The sequence below is a fragment of the Galeopterus variegatus genome, unplaced genomic scaffold, assembly GCF_000696425.1.
Source record: "Galeopterus variegatus unplaced genomic scaffold, G_variegatus-3.0.2 Scaffold1123, whole genome shotgun sequence".
NCBI classification, from domain to species: domain Eukaryota; kingdom Metazoa; phylum Chordata; class Mammalia; order Dermoptera; family Cynocephalidae; genus Galeopterus; species Galeopterus variegatus.
This window is the reverse complement of record NW_007727234.1, coordinates 190858-206660: the sequence shown is the minus strand read 5'-3', so window position 1 is coordinate 206660 and position 15803 is coordinate 190858. Positions and strand designations below refer to the sequence as shown.

Here is a 15803-nt window from a genome sequence, read left to right as displayed (position 1 = left end):
ATTTCCAAAACACATGTATGATAAGAGCTTGTACACAGAATATATTAAGAACTTTTACAAATCAATAATAACCCAATTGTTTAAAGGCAGAAGATCTGAACACACTTCGCCAAAGAAAGAAAATAAGCAAAGGAAAATATGAACATTTTGACAATGAGATACCACTATGCAACCATTAGAATTTCTAAAGTTAAGATTGAGCAAACAAATGTTGGTTGGCAATTGGAACAAACTACTGATATATGCAACAGTATGGAAAAATCTCAAAAGCATTACAGAAAGTGAAAAAAGTCACAAAAGAGTACATACTGTGTGATTGTATTTATATGACATTCTAGAAAGGCACCTATTTTGACAGAAATTAGAGCAGTGGTTGCCAGATGCCGGGGCTGAGAGGGTATTGACTGCAGTGGGACACAGGAAGCTTTTAGGGTAATGAATAAATTTATATCATAATTGTGGTATTTAACACAACTGTAAACATTTTCCAAACTTAGAATTGTACACTTAACACTGATAAATTTTATTGTATGTAAATTATATCTCAGTAAAGCCATAAAAAAAGTAAATTTATAAAATGAAAATAAAATCTGAGGCTTCAGTAACTCTGTAAACATCAAGAGTGAACTCTTAACGAAGTCCCTACCACAGGCAGCACAATATGCTTGGGACTTAGGGTCACAGAACTTAGTGAATCTCAGGCTCCACGCACAAGGTTTCTCAGTTTATCCTGCACATAGAACGAAACCCAGTCGTGATAACAACAATGTGAAGTGATCCCTTCAAATGCTGTATTTCACTATTTCAGGTGCTCGGAAGAACATGTGGTGGAAGTTTCCATGATACCAATGGAACATACTGCAGAACTGTGCTGACATGGACACCTCCGCACAGAAAGACAAACGCCCTGGCAAACATCCCAAACAAGTAAAGAAAGGTCGAGTGAACTTCACACATGCCTTTGTGGGGAGGAGAGAGCTCCTGACATATGTTTGTTATAGTACATAAGAGAAAACTGGGGGAGGATAGAGTAAATCCTGGGTGATACCCACAAAACAGACCATCTTTAAGGCACATCAGATAGGTTAGTTTAGGTCTCATGCTTCAAGTGCAATGATTGGGAAGAAACTTTGAGAAGAAAGGATGATAGGAGAAGGAAGGAGTGTCTTCAACAAACAAATGCAGACTTTTATTTCTACGTATACAGCAAAACTCCTAGCCCTCACATTTATTTAATTTTATTATTTTTGTGTATTTATTTATTGTGGTGGTTGGCCGGTAGAGGGATCAAACCCTGGACCTTGGTGTTGTCAGCACCAGGCTCTAACCAATTGAGCAAACCGGCCAGCCCCTTAGTCCTCAAATTTAGATGTGTAAGAGACCTTGCTTTTTTTATTTCTGAAAACTCAAGTTCTGACTGTAAGCTCCTATTCTGCTGGGTTTTTGGACAGAGCAACTCCAGCCATTATCTGCACAAATCCTGTCTCCTTGTGGGTGTCGAGTTTGGATCTTTCCCACTAGAAAGAGGTGATGGGGTGGTGGGAGGCTGGGTGGGTGAGGGAAGGAGTACTCAGGTCATTGGTCAGCCATCCACACTGGTGAGATCTCTGCTGTCCCAGTCCACACGCTCCCCTGGGTTTGCTAGTATTCACTAATTCTGGGCCACACCCAACATGGTAGGTTCCCGGAGTCACTGCTGCTGTCAAACCCAGGGACAGACCTCTCTTTCTTCCTCCCATCCTCTGATTTTGCTTTCTCTATCTTTAATATTTATTTAAATTGAAGTATAATGTATATTCAGGAAAAGTGCACACGTCATAACTGCAAAGCTTAATGAATATTCACAATGAAAACACCACCTATGGAATCACTTCTCAGGCCAAGATGTAGAATGTCCACAGCATCCCAGAAGCCCTTGTCTTGTCCCTTCCCAGAAATTATCTGCCTTCTCTGCTCTGCAAAAGTAAATGCTATATATTCTGACATATCATTAATAACATTAGTCTTTTTTTTTTTTTTGAACTTTATGTAAATATGAATCATACAATATGAACTCTTTCTCTCAGGCTTTTTTTCACTTGTGTTATGTTTGAGAGATTTAAGTTCATGTTTCATGTATCAGTAATTTGTTTATTTTAATCGCTACTGTTTGAATATACCACAATTCATTTATTCATTCGACTACTGAAGGACATTTAGGTTGTTTCCAGTTTTGGGGGCTATTATGAATAAAACTTCAGTAACTATTCTTGTACGTATCTTTTGGTATGTATATGTATGTATTTCTCGGGCCTATACCTTGGAGTAGAATTGCTGGGTCTTTGGTATATTTATGATAGGCTTATTTGATACTGCCAAGCAATTTTTCAAAGTGGCTGTGCCAGCTTTACTTCCTTACAAGAGCAATATATGAGAATTCCAGTTGCTCTAAATCCTCACCAGCATTTTAAGTTTATAATATAGTTTTAATCTGCCTTGCCATTTGATCAGTGAGATTGAACACTTTTTCATATGTTGGCTGGCCTTTTGGATATTCTCTTTGAAGAAGTGATTGTTCAAGTTTGTTGCCCATTTTTTCTACCTTTTTTTAAAAAACAGGTGTTCTTTAAATCATTCTAGAAATGAGTCATTTGTTGGCTATAGATAAAGTAAATATCTTCCCCAGTCTGTGTCTTCCCTTTCTACTCTCTTAATGATGTGTTAATAAACAGAAGCTCTTAATTTTACTATAGCCTAATTTATCAGTCTTTTCTTCGTGGTTAGGGTATGTCTGTCCTATTTAAGAAATCTTTGCCCATCCCAAGATAATTTCTTCTAGAAATTGTATTCTTTTACTTTTCACATCTACAATTTACTTGGAAATGTTTTTGTGCATGATATGAAGAAGATGTGCAAGTTTGTTGTTTTTTCTTTCTTTCTTTTGATTATTTGGCAGCAAGCTGGTGCAGGGATCCAAACCCTGGACCTTGAATTTACAACACTGTGCTCTAACCAGCTGAGCTCACTAGCCAGCCCTTGTTGTTTTTCATGCGTATATCCACTTGACCCAGCACCGTTTATTGAAAGGCCGTTCTTTCTCTTCTACTCTGTATTGCCATCGCTGCCTTTGTCATAGACCAAGTGTCCATGGATATGCAGGTTTACTTCTGGATTCTTTATTCTGTTCAAATGTCACACTCTCTTAATTACTGTGACTGTATAACAAGTCTTCATCTAGTAGTATAAGTCCTTCAGCTTCATGTTTCTTTGTTAATGTTGGCCATTCTTGGTCCCACTGCATTTCCATAAAAATTTTACAATCAGCTTATTAATATCTTTAAAAAAAACGCCTACTGTCATTTTGCTTTGGATTGCATTGATTCTAGAAATCAATTTAGGGATAATTTACATCTTTACAATATTGATTTCTCCAATCCATGTATATCTTTTATTTAAGTTGTGTTAAATTGTTCTCAATCGTTTATAGTTTTCCATGTAGAGGTATTACATATCTTCATCATATCTATTCTAGGCATTTGATTTTTATGCTGCTATAAATGGTAATATTTTGATTTTGCAATATTGATTTCTCCAATCCATGTATATCTTTTATTTAAGTTGTGTTAAATTGTTCTCAATGGTTTATAGTTTTCCATGTAGAGGTATTACATATCTTCATCATATCTATTCTAGGCATTTGATTTTTATGCTGCTATAAATGGTAATATTTTGATTTTGTTTTCTAATCATTGCTGTTATAGAGATAAAATGAATTGACTTTTGAATATTGGTCTTGATTCCAGTGTCCTTGCTAAATTTATTTATTACGTCTCAAAGGATATCTATAGATTCTTTTGAAATTTTTCCATATATAATCTTGTCATCTGTGAATAAGGACAACCTTATTTCTTCCTTTCTGATTCATATATTTTTATTTATTTTTCTTGACATTTTTTTTTTTTTTTTTACTAGTTAGAGCCCTGCAGTCTAATGTTGAATAGAAGGATGATAGCAGTTAGGCTAGTTTCATTACCTTTCTCAGGGGAAAGCTTTTAATATTTCACTATTCAGTATCACGTCTGCTCTAGACTTTTGTTATAGGTATCTTTCATCAGATTAACAAAGTTTGCATCTATTCCCAGTTTGCTAGGGTTTTTTTTTTTTTAATCATAAGAGGATACTAGATTTTATGAACTGCTTTTTATCTATTTACTAAACAGACACTTCACCAATCTGTTCTTTGTTAGCTGGAACCAGAGAAGCATTTAGTCTAGGGGTAATTTTGCCCTAGTTCTGAGGCAAAACTCTTCTCTTCGTACACTACTTTATGTTCCATGAATTATGAGATTTGCCACTCTGACTTGTGGGAACAGGAGCTATTCTTGGCCCTGTGTAAGTCTCAGGTATTGCTCACTCTAAATCTTTCAATTGGCTCTTTCCCCAGCCTTGGGTAGTTTTCTCACATATACGTCTTGAGGGGAACCTGCTTCAGAGCTCCCTGGCTCCGTCTCTGTAGCTGTCCTTTCTCTGGTACTCTGCTCTGTGAACTCTAGCTGTCTTGGCCTTTCTGAACTCCCAGATCCACATCTGGGCTCTACCTAAATTCTTCCTTCCTGTGCTGTGGCCTGGAAACATTCTCCAGACATAAACTGGGGGCAATCTTTTGCCAATATCATTTATTTCTCTTCTCTTAGGGATCCCTGTCATTTGTTGCCTGATGTCCAGGGTTTTGATTATTTCTTATATTTTGCTCATTTAAAATTTTTTTTACCCTAACTATGAGGGCAAATCCAGTCCCATTTTGGCTGGAAGTAGGAGTTCAATTATCCAGAATGTTTTTAAAAATCCTATTTTTCTGATCGTTCTCATCAAGAGTGTTGCTCTGACACGTGTCAGTCCACTATAGCCAGAAGCCTTTGATCTCCTTTTTAATCAAGGAGAAACCTTTCCTTCTCCCGGGAGAATGTTCTTCCTTTTACCTTTTTTTTTTTTTTAACACCCTTTCCTTACTGCCCACTCTGCAAACCCTCTTAGTTGTCCTATGGACTTAGGCATTTAGAAACAAAAGCTAAAAAGCCTTGCATCTTCTACTTTTTGATTTGCTATGTAGCTCCCTTAAAGCAAAAAAATACATAAGCATCTACCTACTTAAATGGGAGGGGGGGCGGAGAAGAGAGCAAGAGAATAAATATATAGTATATTGATATCTCCAGATATTTTCTAACTAAACATATATTCAGCCTCTTTTACTTGCTTCATTCTCAACCTGGGAAAATTGGGCTAGATTGTCCCTCTCCCCGTTATTTCATTCATTCATTTATTGAGTACTTACTACGGGCCAAGCTCAGGAAGAGGAAACACAGGTTAGAGCTTAAGAGCTCATTAAACCAAATCGTGTTCAAACCCCAGCTGTTCCACTTAATCACTGTGATTTGGATGAGTAACTTTGTCCCTCTAGGCCTCAGTTTCCTCACCGCAGAGCCTGCTCATAATAATATCCCTTGAGGGGCTCCTATTGGCATTGGCTTCCCGCTCTGAAAAGTTTTGTTTTTTCAAAAATGCAAAGACTAAGAAATGGGCCTTCATGATAGTTTTCATGCATATCACCCCCTGCCACTGCCAACACATACCTTCTTTCTTTATCTTGGCTTCTTTCTACTTCTGTGTCTTTTTTTTTTTTTTTTTTTTTTTGTGGTGGGGGTTAGGACTCTGATGTTAAGATAATTTTGGCTTACTGTTCTGAGCAGCCCACAGAATCAAGATGGACCCCCCACCCAAAATCTGGCTGGAAAGTCAAGACTGGGTTGCCCCGTGCCTGCTCATCAAGAGTGGATGAAAAGGTTTACCACTCACAGAAGAGGCTTTCTGGAGAGAGCAGGACTCAAGAGAGCAGGGAAACTCGGAGACTTGCTTGGGGTTTTTATTGGGGTTAGGAGGTGGGGCTGGAGTGAGGCCAGGGGTGTGCACGGCATGAACTTCCAGCTGGCACCATAGGAGGGAGCATCTGGGCTTTCTCAGTTTGCCGAGTAGTGGGTCAGAAGGGCAGGGGGTGGGGAGGCTTAAAAGCTATCAGCCATCTAACTCCAGAAAATGGAGTTGGGTTCTGTTACATTCACAGGTTTGTCATCAACCGTTATGCAGACAGATGCTGCCTGCAGAGTTTTAGCAATGGTGGACAGTCTCCCAGATTTGTGTGGGAGGGGGGTAGTTTATACATCATTTACACATCACCACCCAGGCATAACATTTTAGCTTGATTTTCTGTAAATGATCCCTTTCTGCTTTTAAACTCATGTCTCTCAAAGCAGGAACCTAAACTTATACTTGTCTGGCACAATGCCCTGAGAAGTGGGACCAAGCCCACTCCAGTCTGAGCAGGAGTGAGGATGCATGTTCTGTCCCCTGCCCTGCTCCTCTGCAGGCTGCTCCCAGAATAGTTTTTGTGTCCCCCTCCTGCCTGGCAGGAATGTTTTCCTGTCATATCCTTCCTTTCCCCTGGGACAGTCATCTTCAATGTGCTCTATGTGACTGAGTCTCACTAGTGTGAGAGCTGGAAGGGGGAAAAACCCAATAAATTACCAAGAGGGAAAGAAAATAAAGTGGGAAATACTTTTTTAAAAATCTGGTTTCGTGTTTATCTGTCAAAAGGCAAATTTCTCTTCTATTCCATTTAAAATAAGACTTTAATATACGAGTATACTTCTGTGTCTTCTGCATTTGTTAATTCGTTGTCTTCTGCTAATTTTTACTTTATTCTATTTTTGTTGTTTAGGTTTTACTGCTGCATATCCAACACAGTCCTCTATTCCTTTTAAATTCCAGGCTTCAATAGTTCCAGAATCAGAAAAGAAAGGATTTAATAGTCAAGCCAGGAGATTTTACCATAAACAGGTAATGACGTCTTAGAGATTCTTTATGTTTAGTGTGGATTTTAGCCTCCCAGGACAAGCGTGTCCTGCCTAGCTGGTGCGTCTGTGTGTGAACAGTGGAGGGCAGTGTCCTCCAAGGAGCCAGAGCTCCCTCTCCAACCGGGTGCACTGACTGGATTGTAAGAACGTACTTGAGAAACAATAAATTTGGGGGAAACAACCACGTCCGGACTTATGGTGCCAAAAATATTGAACAGAACCAAACATATTTTTAAGAAAAAATATATTTTAAAATTATTATAAAAGCAAAAATTATAAAAATAAAAAATTATAATTTTTTTTTAACTTCAAAAAATCCCATGGGTAGCAAGTAAAAGGTAAACCTCCTCCCCCCAACTCCTTTTAACATGAGAGGATATCACATGACTTTCTTTAAACCACATGAGAGGAAAGAGTCTAATAAATTTAGAATTACCTTTGCCATGAGGCCCACTCCCTTTTTTTCTTAAACTTCCCTTGACAACGTGTTGTTCCTATTTCTGTATTCTCCGAGCCCCACCCTCTTCCAGAAATGTCCCTGTATCTCTTTTCCTCTCTGATCTGGAAAGTTCTGTGTGACGGGTCTTTATTTGAGATTTCTGAGGTCTGACCTGCTCCTCTTTCACCATCAGGAGGCCGAAACAACTCACAGGCCTCCTGAGAATTCTAGATTTTTCATTCCTTTCTTCATCTAACCAACACCTTTAGAATAACGTTCTTTTGGAGGAGTCATCGTCTCAGTTACCTTTCGCTGCATTCTAAAAATGGTTTTCATTTGACCACCCTGCCTAGATGGCAGAGAAGGGAGTAAGGAAGTCTCGGTCCTGAATGCGGGTGAGGCATGGAGTTGGGGCCTTTGCGGGCCCCTCTACCCCTTGGCCTGATTCCTCCTTCACAAGTGAGAACAGCAACCAAACAATGTTTTAAATTCCTTCCTCTTCTGATATTTTATGATTCTGGCAAAGCAAAATAGAGAATATGGTGTACACACACTCACACAGACATGCTCTCTCTCACACACGCATATTTTTAAATAACATAAGTTTTCCCCAAAGACAATAAATATTTGCTTGTAAGCTCCCTTCTCTCTCTAGTTACTCTGTGTTTAACTGTGTCTCCTTCCCATTTTCTGTCTGGTTTCCCATTTGTCAATTTAATCATAATATATTGTCCATCTCTAGGATATTTGCAGCCCAGTCTCCAAAAAAAATAATAGCAGCCACCATTTACTTATCCCTACTGTGCGTCACATCACTTTTAGGCCGTATCTCTAATCCTCAGAACAATGCTAAAAGGAAGGTTTTATTATCTTAATTTAACAGAAGAGGAAACCGAGACTTAGGGATGTTAAATGACCCACCCGAAGTCACACAACACAGGGTTTGGCATATAAGAGACTCAAAATAAATATTTGCTGAATCAACGTTGAAAGAATTAGACCTCAACCCAGGTCTAGCTCACTCCAAAGCCTCTCGCTCTTTCCACACGTAGCACCACACCTGCCTTTGTGGCCTGCAAAGCCATAAATTTGGTCTATGAAAGTCAGCATATTTCTGAAAAGGTCTTAGCAAAACAGACCGAGTTTGAGATAGGGAAAGATGTCACCTGTGTGTAGGCTCTGTCCTATGTGATCTCCTTCTGAAGACTCAAATCCAGAAACTGAATGGGCTGATTTTTAAAGTTAGCATTTTAAAATGCTATTGCTTTTCAGAACATTTTCTACCGAAGGAACCCCAGGTGGCAGCCCACCAAAACTACAGGCAGCTTCAAATACAGAGAGAATTAGCTCAGAAATCTGATTTTAGCCTTTCAGATATGGTCACATTAGTTTGACAATGGGAAAACTTTCATCTAACTATTTGTAAGTATTTTGTAAATAAGAATAGAATTTAAGGAAAGGGCGTGGGATTCGTAAATCAGGTTCCCTGTGTTCTACTCTGTCACTAGCTGTGTGCCTTTAGAGTAGTCACCTGACTTGGGGGCTTTAGTTCCTCATCTAAAACATAAAACTTGGGCCGGCCCGGTGGCGCACTGCTACAGTGTGCCGCTTGGGAGCATGGTGGCGCTCCCGCCGAGGGTTCGGATCCCACATACAGACCGGTTCCCGCTCACTGGCTGAGCGAGGTGTGGGAGCAACACCGAGGGTTGCGATCCCGTTGCTGGTCCCCGGTCCGGTACGGGCGTGACACTGAGGGTTGCGATCCGTTGCCGGACATGAAAAAAAGACAAAAAGGAAAAAAAAAAAAAACATAAAACTTGGATTATATAATTTCTGAGGTCTCCTCAAGTTATAAAAACAGAAAAACAGATTCTTATTCGATGCTCATTGTTCTCATTTTTCCTGAGGGAAATGGGCTTTGAGAAGTTAAGGATCTTGTGCAACAGCACCCAATAATTTAGTGAGGCAATGCAAATTAAAAACAGATTTTAAAACCCCAGTGGCTCACCACCCTTCTTAAAAATTATCCATACACACCCTTTTGCCTGATCTCATGACTTGCTCGTATCCTTACCTCAGTTCTGTGACCCACTTAGCACATCTTTAACACAGAGAATCGGTGCCCTTTGAAATGTGCACTCACCTTATCGGGCTAACTCTGCAGGGAAACATCTGGGCCTCTTTGCCCAGCTCACATTCCCCATAAGAATCTGACTGCTGGGTACAAGGCATCCTTCACAGAGCTCAGGGTCCGGACTGGCAATTTTGGCTGCTAGAAATGAAGTCTGTTTTCTTGAACGTTTTATAATTATTTACAAATGTGCTGGTAATTTTGCATACATGAAGGGACATGCCTAATCTGTGTGACAGAGCATAGCCCGGGAGCCTGTTGGACATTTTCTTCCCCCGCCTCCCTCTTTCTGTCTCTGTTTCACCCTGGATCGTGCTCACTGTTTCCCAAACTGTAGAACCCCAAGGAAACCACTTCATGTCTTTGCATCTCTTTTTCCTCATCTTAAAAGTAAGGGTGTTGTAATAGGTAGGCCCTTGCCAGAAGTTACTATGCCATGATTCCAAACCTGATCCTTCCAGTCTGGTACCATGAATGAATACTGGGCACTGTGTCCTCTATGGTGGGGATTCACAATATCCTCTGTGGTGGGGATACACAATAATTTCATACATAGCCTGCCAGTAAATCTTACTCTCCCAAATGGTAAGCTGACCAGTGTTTAATTTGTGATGAAATCTTACAAAGTTAATACTGTTCACTTATTAACTTAGTAAGACAGTGGACCAGGGATGTTTTATATGTGAAGGATATCTAAATGAAAGGAAGTTCAGTTTGCAGAGATCACCATGTTCAAGGGGAAAATCACCCCAAATGTGCCCTCAGCTGCATTTTTGAACCACAGCAGGGCCTGTCCTATCTTCCTGCTCTGTGAAGCCTGACTTCAAATCAGTCACCAGTTCCCCTTCCTAAGTGGCCTGCAGGAAATGTTCGTGGCCATATCAGACACTCAGTTGGCACTGACAACATGCCAGGCACCCCTCAAAGACCTTTGCGTTTATTAATTCATTTCATCCCCATAATAACCCTGTGAGCTAAAAAGTCCCATCATTATCCCCACTTTCAGATAATGACCCTGAGACAAAAAGAGGGTTGAGTAATTTGCCCAGCCAGGGTCAGGCAAAGCGAGGAGGAAACCAGGCAGCAGCTCTTGGTCTCCAGACCCTGTTCCCAGCGTCTCCCCTGGATGGAAGCAACTCCCACAGGTCTGTCCTATGCCCTGACTGCCTTCTACGTGGCACAATGGTAACATGTGTGCACATGTTATCTCCATCGCCCTCCTGGGGCTCCTTGGGCAGCAGTCATTGCTCATCTTTCCAGACCCCCAAGCCCCTGAAACGTGGATTGAATGCACGACCCCAGTTCAAGTGTACACATTTCCCATTGAGTCAGAGAGCATGTCCATCTGTTGTGCTGTGCCTCGTACATCCTATTCCTGGAAACTGCAAGCTGCCAACAGGCTGTACCCGTATCCTCGCCCCTTAGCACAGGTCCTGGCACACAATAGGTTTCAATTATTGTCTGTTGAATTGAACTTTCACCCACATCCCCCTCGGGGGATTTCAAGGAGCTGCTAATAAGCCGATACCAGATTTGACAAAGAGAAGGGCACTGAAAAAGAGGACCATAGGTACTCTCGGGAACAGGCCTGGTTTTAACTAATGCTTTGAAAATGCAGGTTTGTCTTCTCTTGTCTGAGGCCAGCCATGGGTGAAGACCTGTCCCCATTTTTGTCTGCTCAGGCGGCCACTGTCACAGATGCCCTTGCTTTCCCCACATCTCCTCTTCACCTGGGAGACGAAGAAACACTCCTTTAAGGAAACAGTCTCAATGGAGCTCACTCCAGTTTTCCTGGTTGCTCCCTTGGAGCTCCCAGGGACCTGTCATTTCTGGCACCCTGCCCCATTCTGGACAAAAAAGGGGTGTTTTCTTGCTGGAAGTACACTCGCTGCCTCTCCCTTTGCGCCTGTGCTCGGAGGCTGGACACTGTGATGCCAGACATGGGTGCAGGCGGGGGCGGCACCAAGGGCAGGAGGAAGCAGGAGGAGGAAGGGCGGGTCTGAGTCACAGACAGTTCAACCAGAGGGCCTCTGTGGCACCAGAACCCCTTTCTGTGACAGCATCTCATGCTGGGACCCATCTGTGAAACAGGTGAAGGAGGACAGCTGCTTGAAGCCGCAGCCGCCTCTGTTTTCAGGTCGCTCACGGAGGCCAGGGGCAGAGTTGGAAAACCCCAGATCTCCTACCACCTTTCCTGTCCCCAGTTCACAGGTGAGGGGACAGAGGCCCACTGAGGGGACGTGTCCTGGGGGAAGATGCCAGCTCTCCAGCCTTCTGGCCCATACTCTCTTCACCTCTTTGGCTACAATCAGACTGAGTAAGGGCTTTCTAGCCTTGGATAAAATCAACAGGGTGGATGGACTATTGACCTGAGACCCCCAGACGAGGGGCATTTATAAGAGAGAATTGCTTCCTCCAGTTCCTGCGCAGTTTTGCCAGTAGATTAACCACAGGACAGGGCTGTTTCCACCTCAGGCATGTCCTCCTCCTCTTTATAGCAAACTCCTCATTCCCATTCATCTTGTGCTCACCTGAGAAACACCAGCTAGTCACCCCCGAAATAGACCAAAGCAGATGGAACATCTCTGAAGAGTCAAAGGGCAGATCCTTCCAATGTGCTCTTTAGCCAGTGATCTAACTTAGACCACATTTTCTAAGCCAGGAAAGAGTTTGACAAACCATTGATTTGATAAACATGAAAGTATTAACTGGACGGAATTTATGAAGTCAGGACTAGAAAAGCCAGGGTGTGTGAATATGTAACTGCTCCAGGCTGCAGAATATTAAGACCTGCCAGAACCGTGGAGATGTCTGGGGTGAGGAGGTAAATGCTCACTCTCTCTCTTCCCCTCCTCCTCATTACCTCTCCAAACCTATCCCAAGGTCAAGTGAATGTGGATCATCGTCCCACTCGTGGCACATGCAGAGGCTGCTCATCCAGGACTTTCATCCTTCAAAAGAGTTCTCAAAGTGCGTTTCCACCAAATGTCACCAGATGTGTATTGGGTGGGGGATGGGAACATATGGGCCAGTGAGCCCTTGTTCAGTCCCATTCTGAAGGTCTCCCAAGGGAGGGTCCTGGCCCCATTGAGGCCGTTGTGGGCGATGTGAAGAGCAGTGATGAGGATGACGAGAATGGCTGGCATGCATTGGGACCGTCCTACCCCGTTTACGTGTACGCCGCCATATCCGGTGCTTCCCCATCTGTGGATTCAACCAACCGCAGATCAGAAATGTTTGGGGACAAAATTCCAGAGTTTCAAAAATCAAAACTCGAATTTGCCTCACGCTGGGTACTCCATTGAATGCACACGAATGAAGTGATGTGTAGGCGTTGAATTAGGCATTATAAGTAATCCAGAGATGGATGATTTAAAGTGTACGGGAGGATGTGCCTGGTTTATATGCAAATACTATGCCATTTTATGTAAGGGATTTGAGCATCCCTGGAGTTTGGTATCCGTGGGGGGTCCTGGAACCGATTCCCCGTGGTGGATCCTGAGGTTGGCTCATTTAGTCCCCTCATGGTGAGGCAGTCCAGGGAGACAGCAGTGTGACTTTGGACACAGTGCTCCAATAAAGCCCTCGATAGGCAGTCATAGACCTCTCATGAACACTCCTCCCTTCTTCCTCCCCACACCAGTTTTGTTTTGTTTGTTTGGTTTTTGCCTTCTGAGGTGGTCTTGGTCAAGGAACCAAGGGGCAGCTAAGTTCACACCAGCCACAATTTGGATTCTTGTTTTCTGAGATATACCTTGAGAAGCCTAAACTCATCAGACTTGCAAAATGTTAGTCACGTGAACTGTTATCCCACAGGTGAAAGGTCTAGATTTTTATTGCCCTCCCAGAGAGCCATCCACCCCCTGTAGAAGTTGCAGGAGAGTGCTTAAATTCTCTGCAGCTGGACATTTCCCACACACACACGTACTTGGGTGTTGCATGGAGGTAGTGGTGTGCTGGTAAACCAGCTCTCCCCTGCACAAAAAGAAGTTCTGATTTGTATCATTTGCCAATTTCTGGGGTGTAAATACTCCCACCCTGGCCAATTTCAAGCTACCACTAGCAAAATTTCTGAATTTTTAACAGTGTCCCTTGCAAGCTGCCACTGGCTGACTGCAACCTGGTGCTGCCTGGAGGAGTCTCCCTGGACATTCACTAAGAGCAAACAGGCAGCACTCCATTCCTCCAGGCTGAGAGGTAACAGTCCTGTTCCTGTTTGCCCTGGACTCAAGCCAGTTTGCAATGTGGCAGAATTAAAGTATGATTAAGGTCCAGGAGATTGTCAGATTTAGCAAATAAAAATACAAGATGCCCAGTTACAGTAGAATTTAAGGTAGAAACAACTATTGAGTGTAAATATATCCCAAACATTACATGGGATATACTTATACTAAAATAGCTATTCGTTATTAATCTGAAATTCTAATGTAACTGGGCAGGGTGGGATGGAGCAGCCATTCAGGTTTATGTTAATCGGATAACCGTGGCTCCTCAGACACACATGAATGCTCAAAAAATTCTTTTGAACTGATGGTCATGGTGAGAGTGTGATGATAGACTGGGAGCTAGAGCTGTGTGTGTCTTCACTGTCCGCTGTTTAACCCTAGAAGAGTCACAATTACACTTCCCGCTTCAACTTTCTCTTGATTCAGGGACTCTGAAGCTCAAAAGCACCCCGATGCCCAACACCTTGCATATACAGATAAGTAAAGTGAGGCCCAGAGAGATGACTTGCTCAAAATCACTTAGCTAGCAGCAACACAAAGACTAGAATTCCTGATTCGTAACCCAGTGGGATTTTTTTTTCTTTTATTCTATACAATCTCATTTGAGAGTTAGTTGGTTTTGTGATGCCCAACACCTTGCATATACAGATAAGTAAAGTGAGGCCCAGAGAGATGACTTGCTCAAGATCACTTAGCTAGCAGCAACACAAAGACTAGAATTCCTGATTCGTAACCCAGTGGGATTTTTTTTTTCTTTTATTCTATACAATCTCATTTGAGAGTTAGTCGGTTTGGGGGTTAAGAGTAGACTCTGTGGTCCAACTGTGTGGCTTCCAATTCTGGTTCTGCCGTTTACAAGTTATGTGACCTTGGGTCTTATCTCTTTTGGCCCCATCTTCTCATCTTTATAATGGGGTTACATGAGCTAATACATGTGAAGTACTCAGAACAGCACCTGGCACACAGTAAGCACTCAACAAATTGATGTTTGCCCAGCAAACAGCTCCCTAGAAAAATCTGTTTCTTGTTTCCCCGTAGCCCTTCGAATGTGCACCCGCAATGCCAGGATTCTTCTGAATTCCCGGCCTGGAGGCTGGGGTGGTCGTGTACCTGGTGGCTCTGCTTCACCCTTCGCCACCTGCCTCACTGTCCCGGGCAGTCAGTTCCCCTTCTGTCCACTAGGGATCATCACCACCTGTAAAGCAGATGCCAGCTTCCCTGCCTCCACCTGCCATAGGACAAGGGTGTGAGGATTCATTGCATTTAAAATTCATCACAGAACCTGGTAATACCACTTGTGAGCCTATCTCTTACAATACACTATAATCACACACTGCTCCAGCCAGACCAGAAAGTCCTGGAAGGCACCGATGGTGCCTTGAGCTTTCTTTTTGCCCCAAGGAAGGCAGTAGGGATGATGGAGACAGGATGAACCTGGGTGGCAGAGATTGGAGATAGCAAGCACTAGAGTCAGGCTGCCTGGGTTCATACCTGGAGTTCACCACTTGTTAGCGGTGGGACCAACATCTCTGGGCCTCACTTTCTTTAAAGGGGATGTGATCATACTCCCACTGCAAAGGGCTTGTGTGAGGAGTGAAGGAGACGGCACACACCATGCACTTAGTGCTGAATTCAGGTACTACCACTTACAGCAGGGGGACCTTGGGCAAATTCATCTCCATGTGCCTCAGTGTCTCCGTCAATAAAGTGGGCACAGTAATCCCTTCTTCACTGGGTGATGGTGAAAATGACACAAACTTTGAAAAGCTCCTGGCACCAAGTAGGTGTCCAGTAAACTCCCGCGACAGTGGAGCATCCTTTCATTTCACACCACTTGCTTGGCCAACTTCTGTCAACATTTACTTCCCCCTGGTAACTAGCATGGGAAATGAGATGAAAACCCAATTAACTGCAACCTTGGAAACAAGCTTAGAATTCCACTTCTGTTTATTCTTCTCAAACATACCTGCATCATTTAGCACTTGAGCCCCAGGAGTTTGCCTGTTTTTGTCTGAGAGTTAGAAATGGTCTTGTTTGGGATGAAGGTTGTTTTTGTTTCATTTTGCTTTATAAACAGAAACACTCCCTGATTTCTCTTCTGAAAGGCTGAGGAGGAAGCT

The 15803-nt window shown here is 42.7% G+C and overlaps 1 protein-coding gene across 1 annotated transcript in view; it reads left to right on the top strand.

Annotated features, from left to right (window-relative positions):
* Positions 1–827: 827 nt before the first annotated feature.
* STPG1 (sperm-tail PG-rich repeat containing 1) overlaps positions 828–15803 on the top strand; it is a 40456-nt gene continuing 25480 nt past the window's right edge. The window contains exons 1-2 of the mRNA XM_008574968.1: positions 828–937; positions 6752–6870. Of these exons, the coding sequence (XP_008573190.1) occupies positions 877–937; positions 6752–6870 (180 nt within the window). The 5' untranslated portion in view covers positions 828–876. The remainder of the gene's footprint in view (positions 938–6751; positions 6871–15803) is intronic.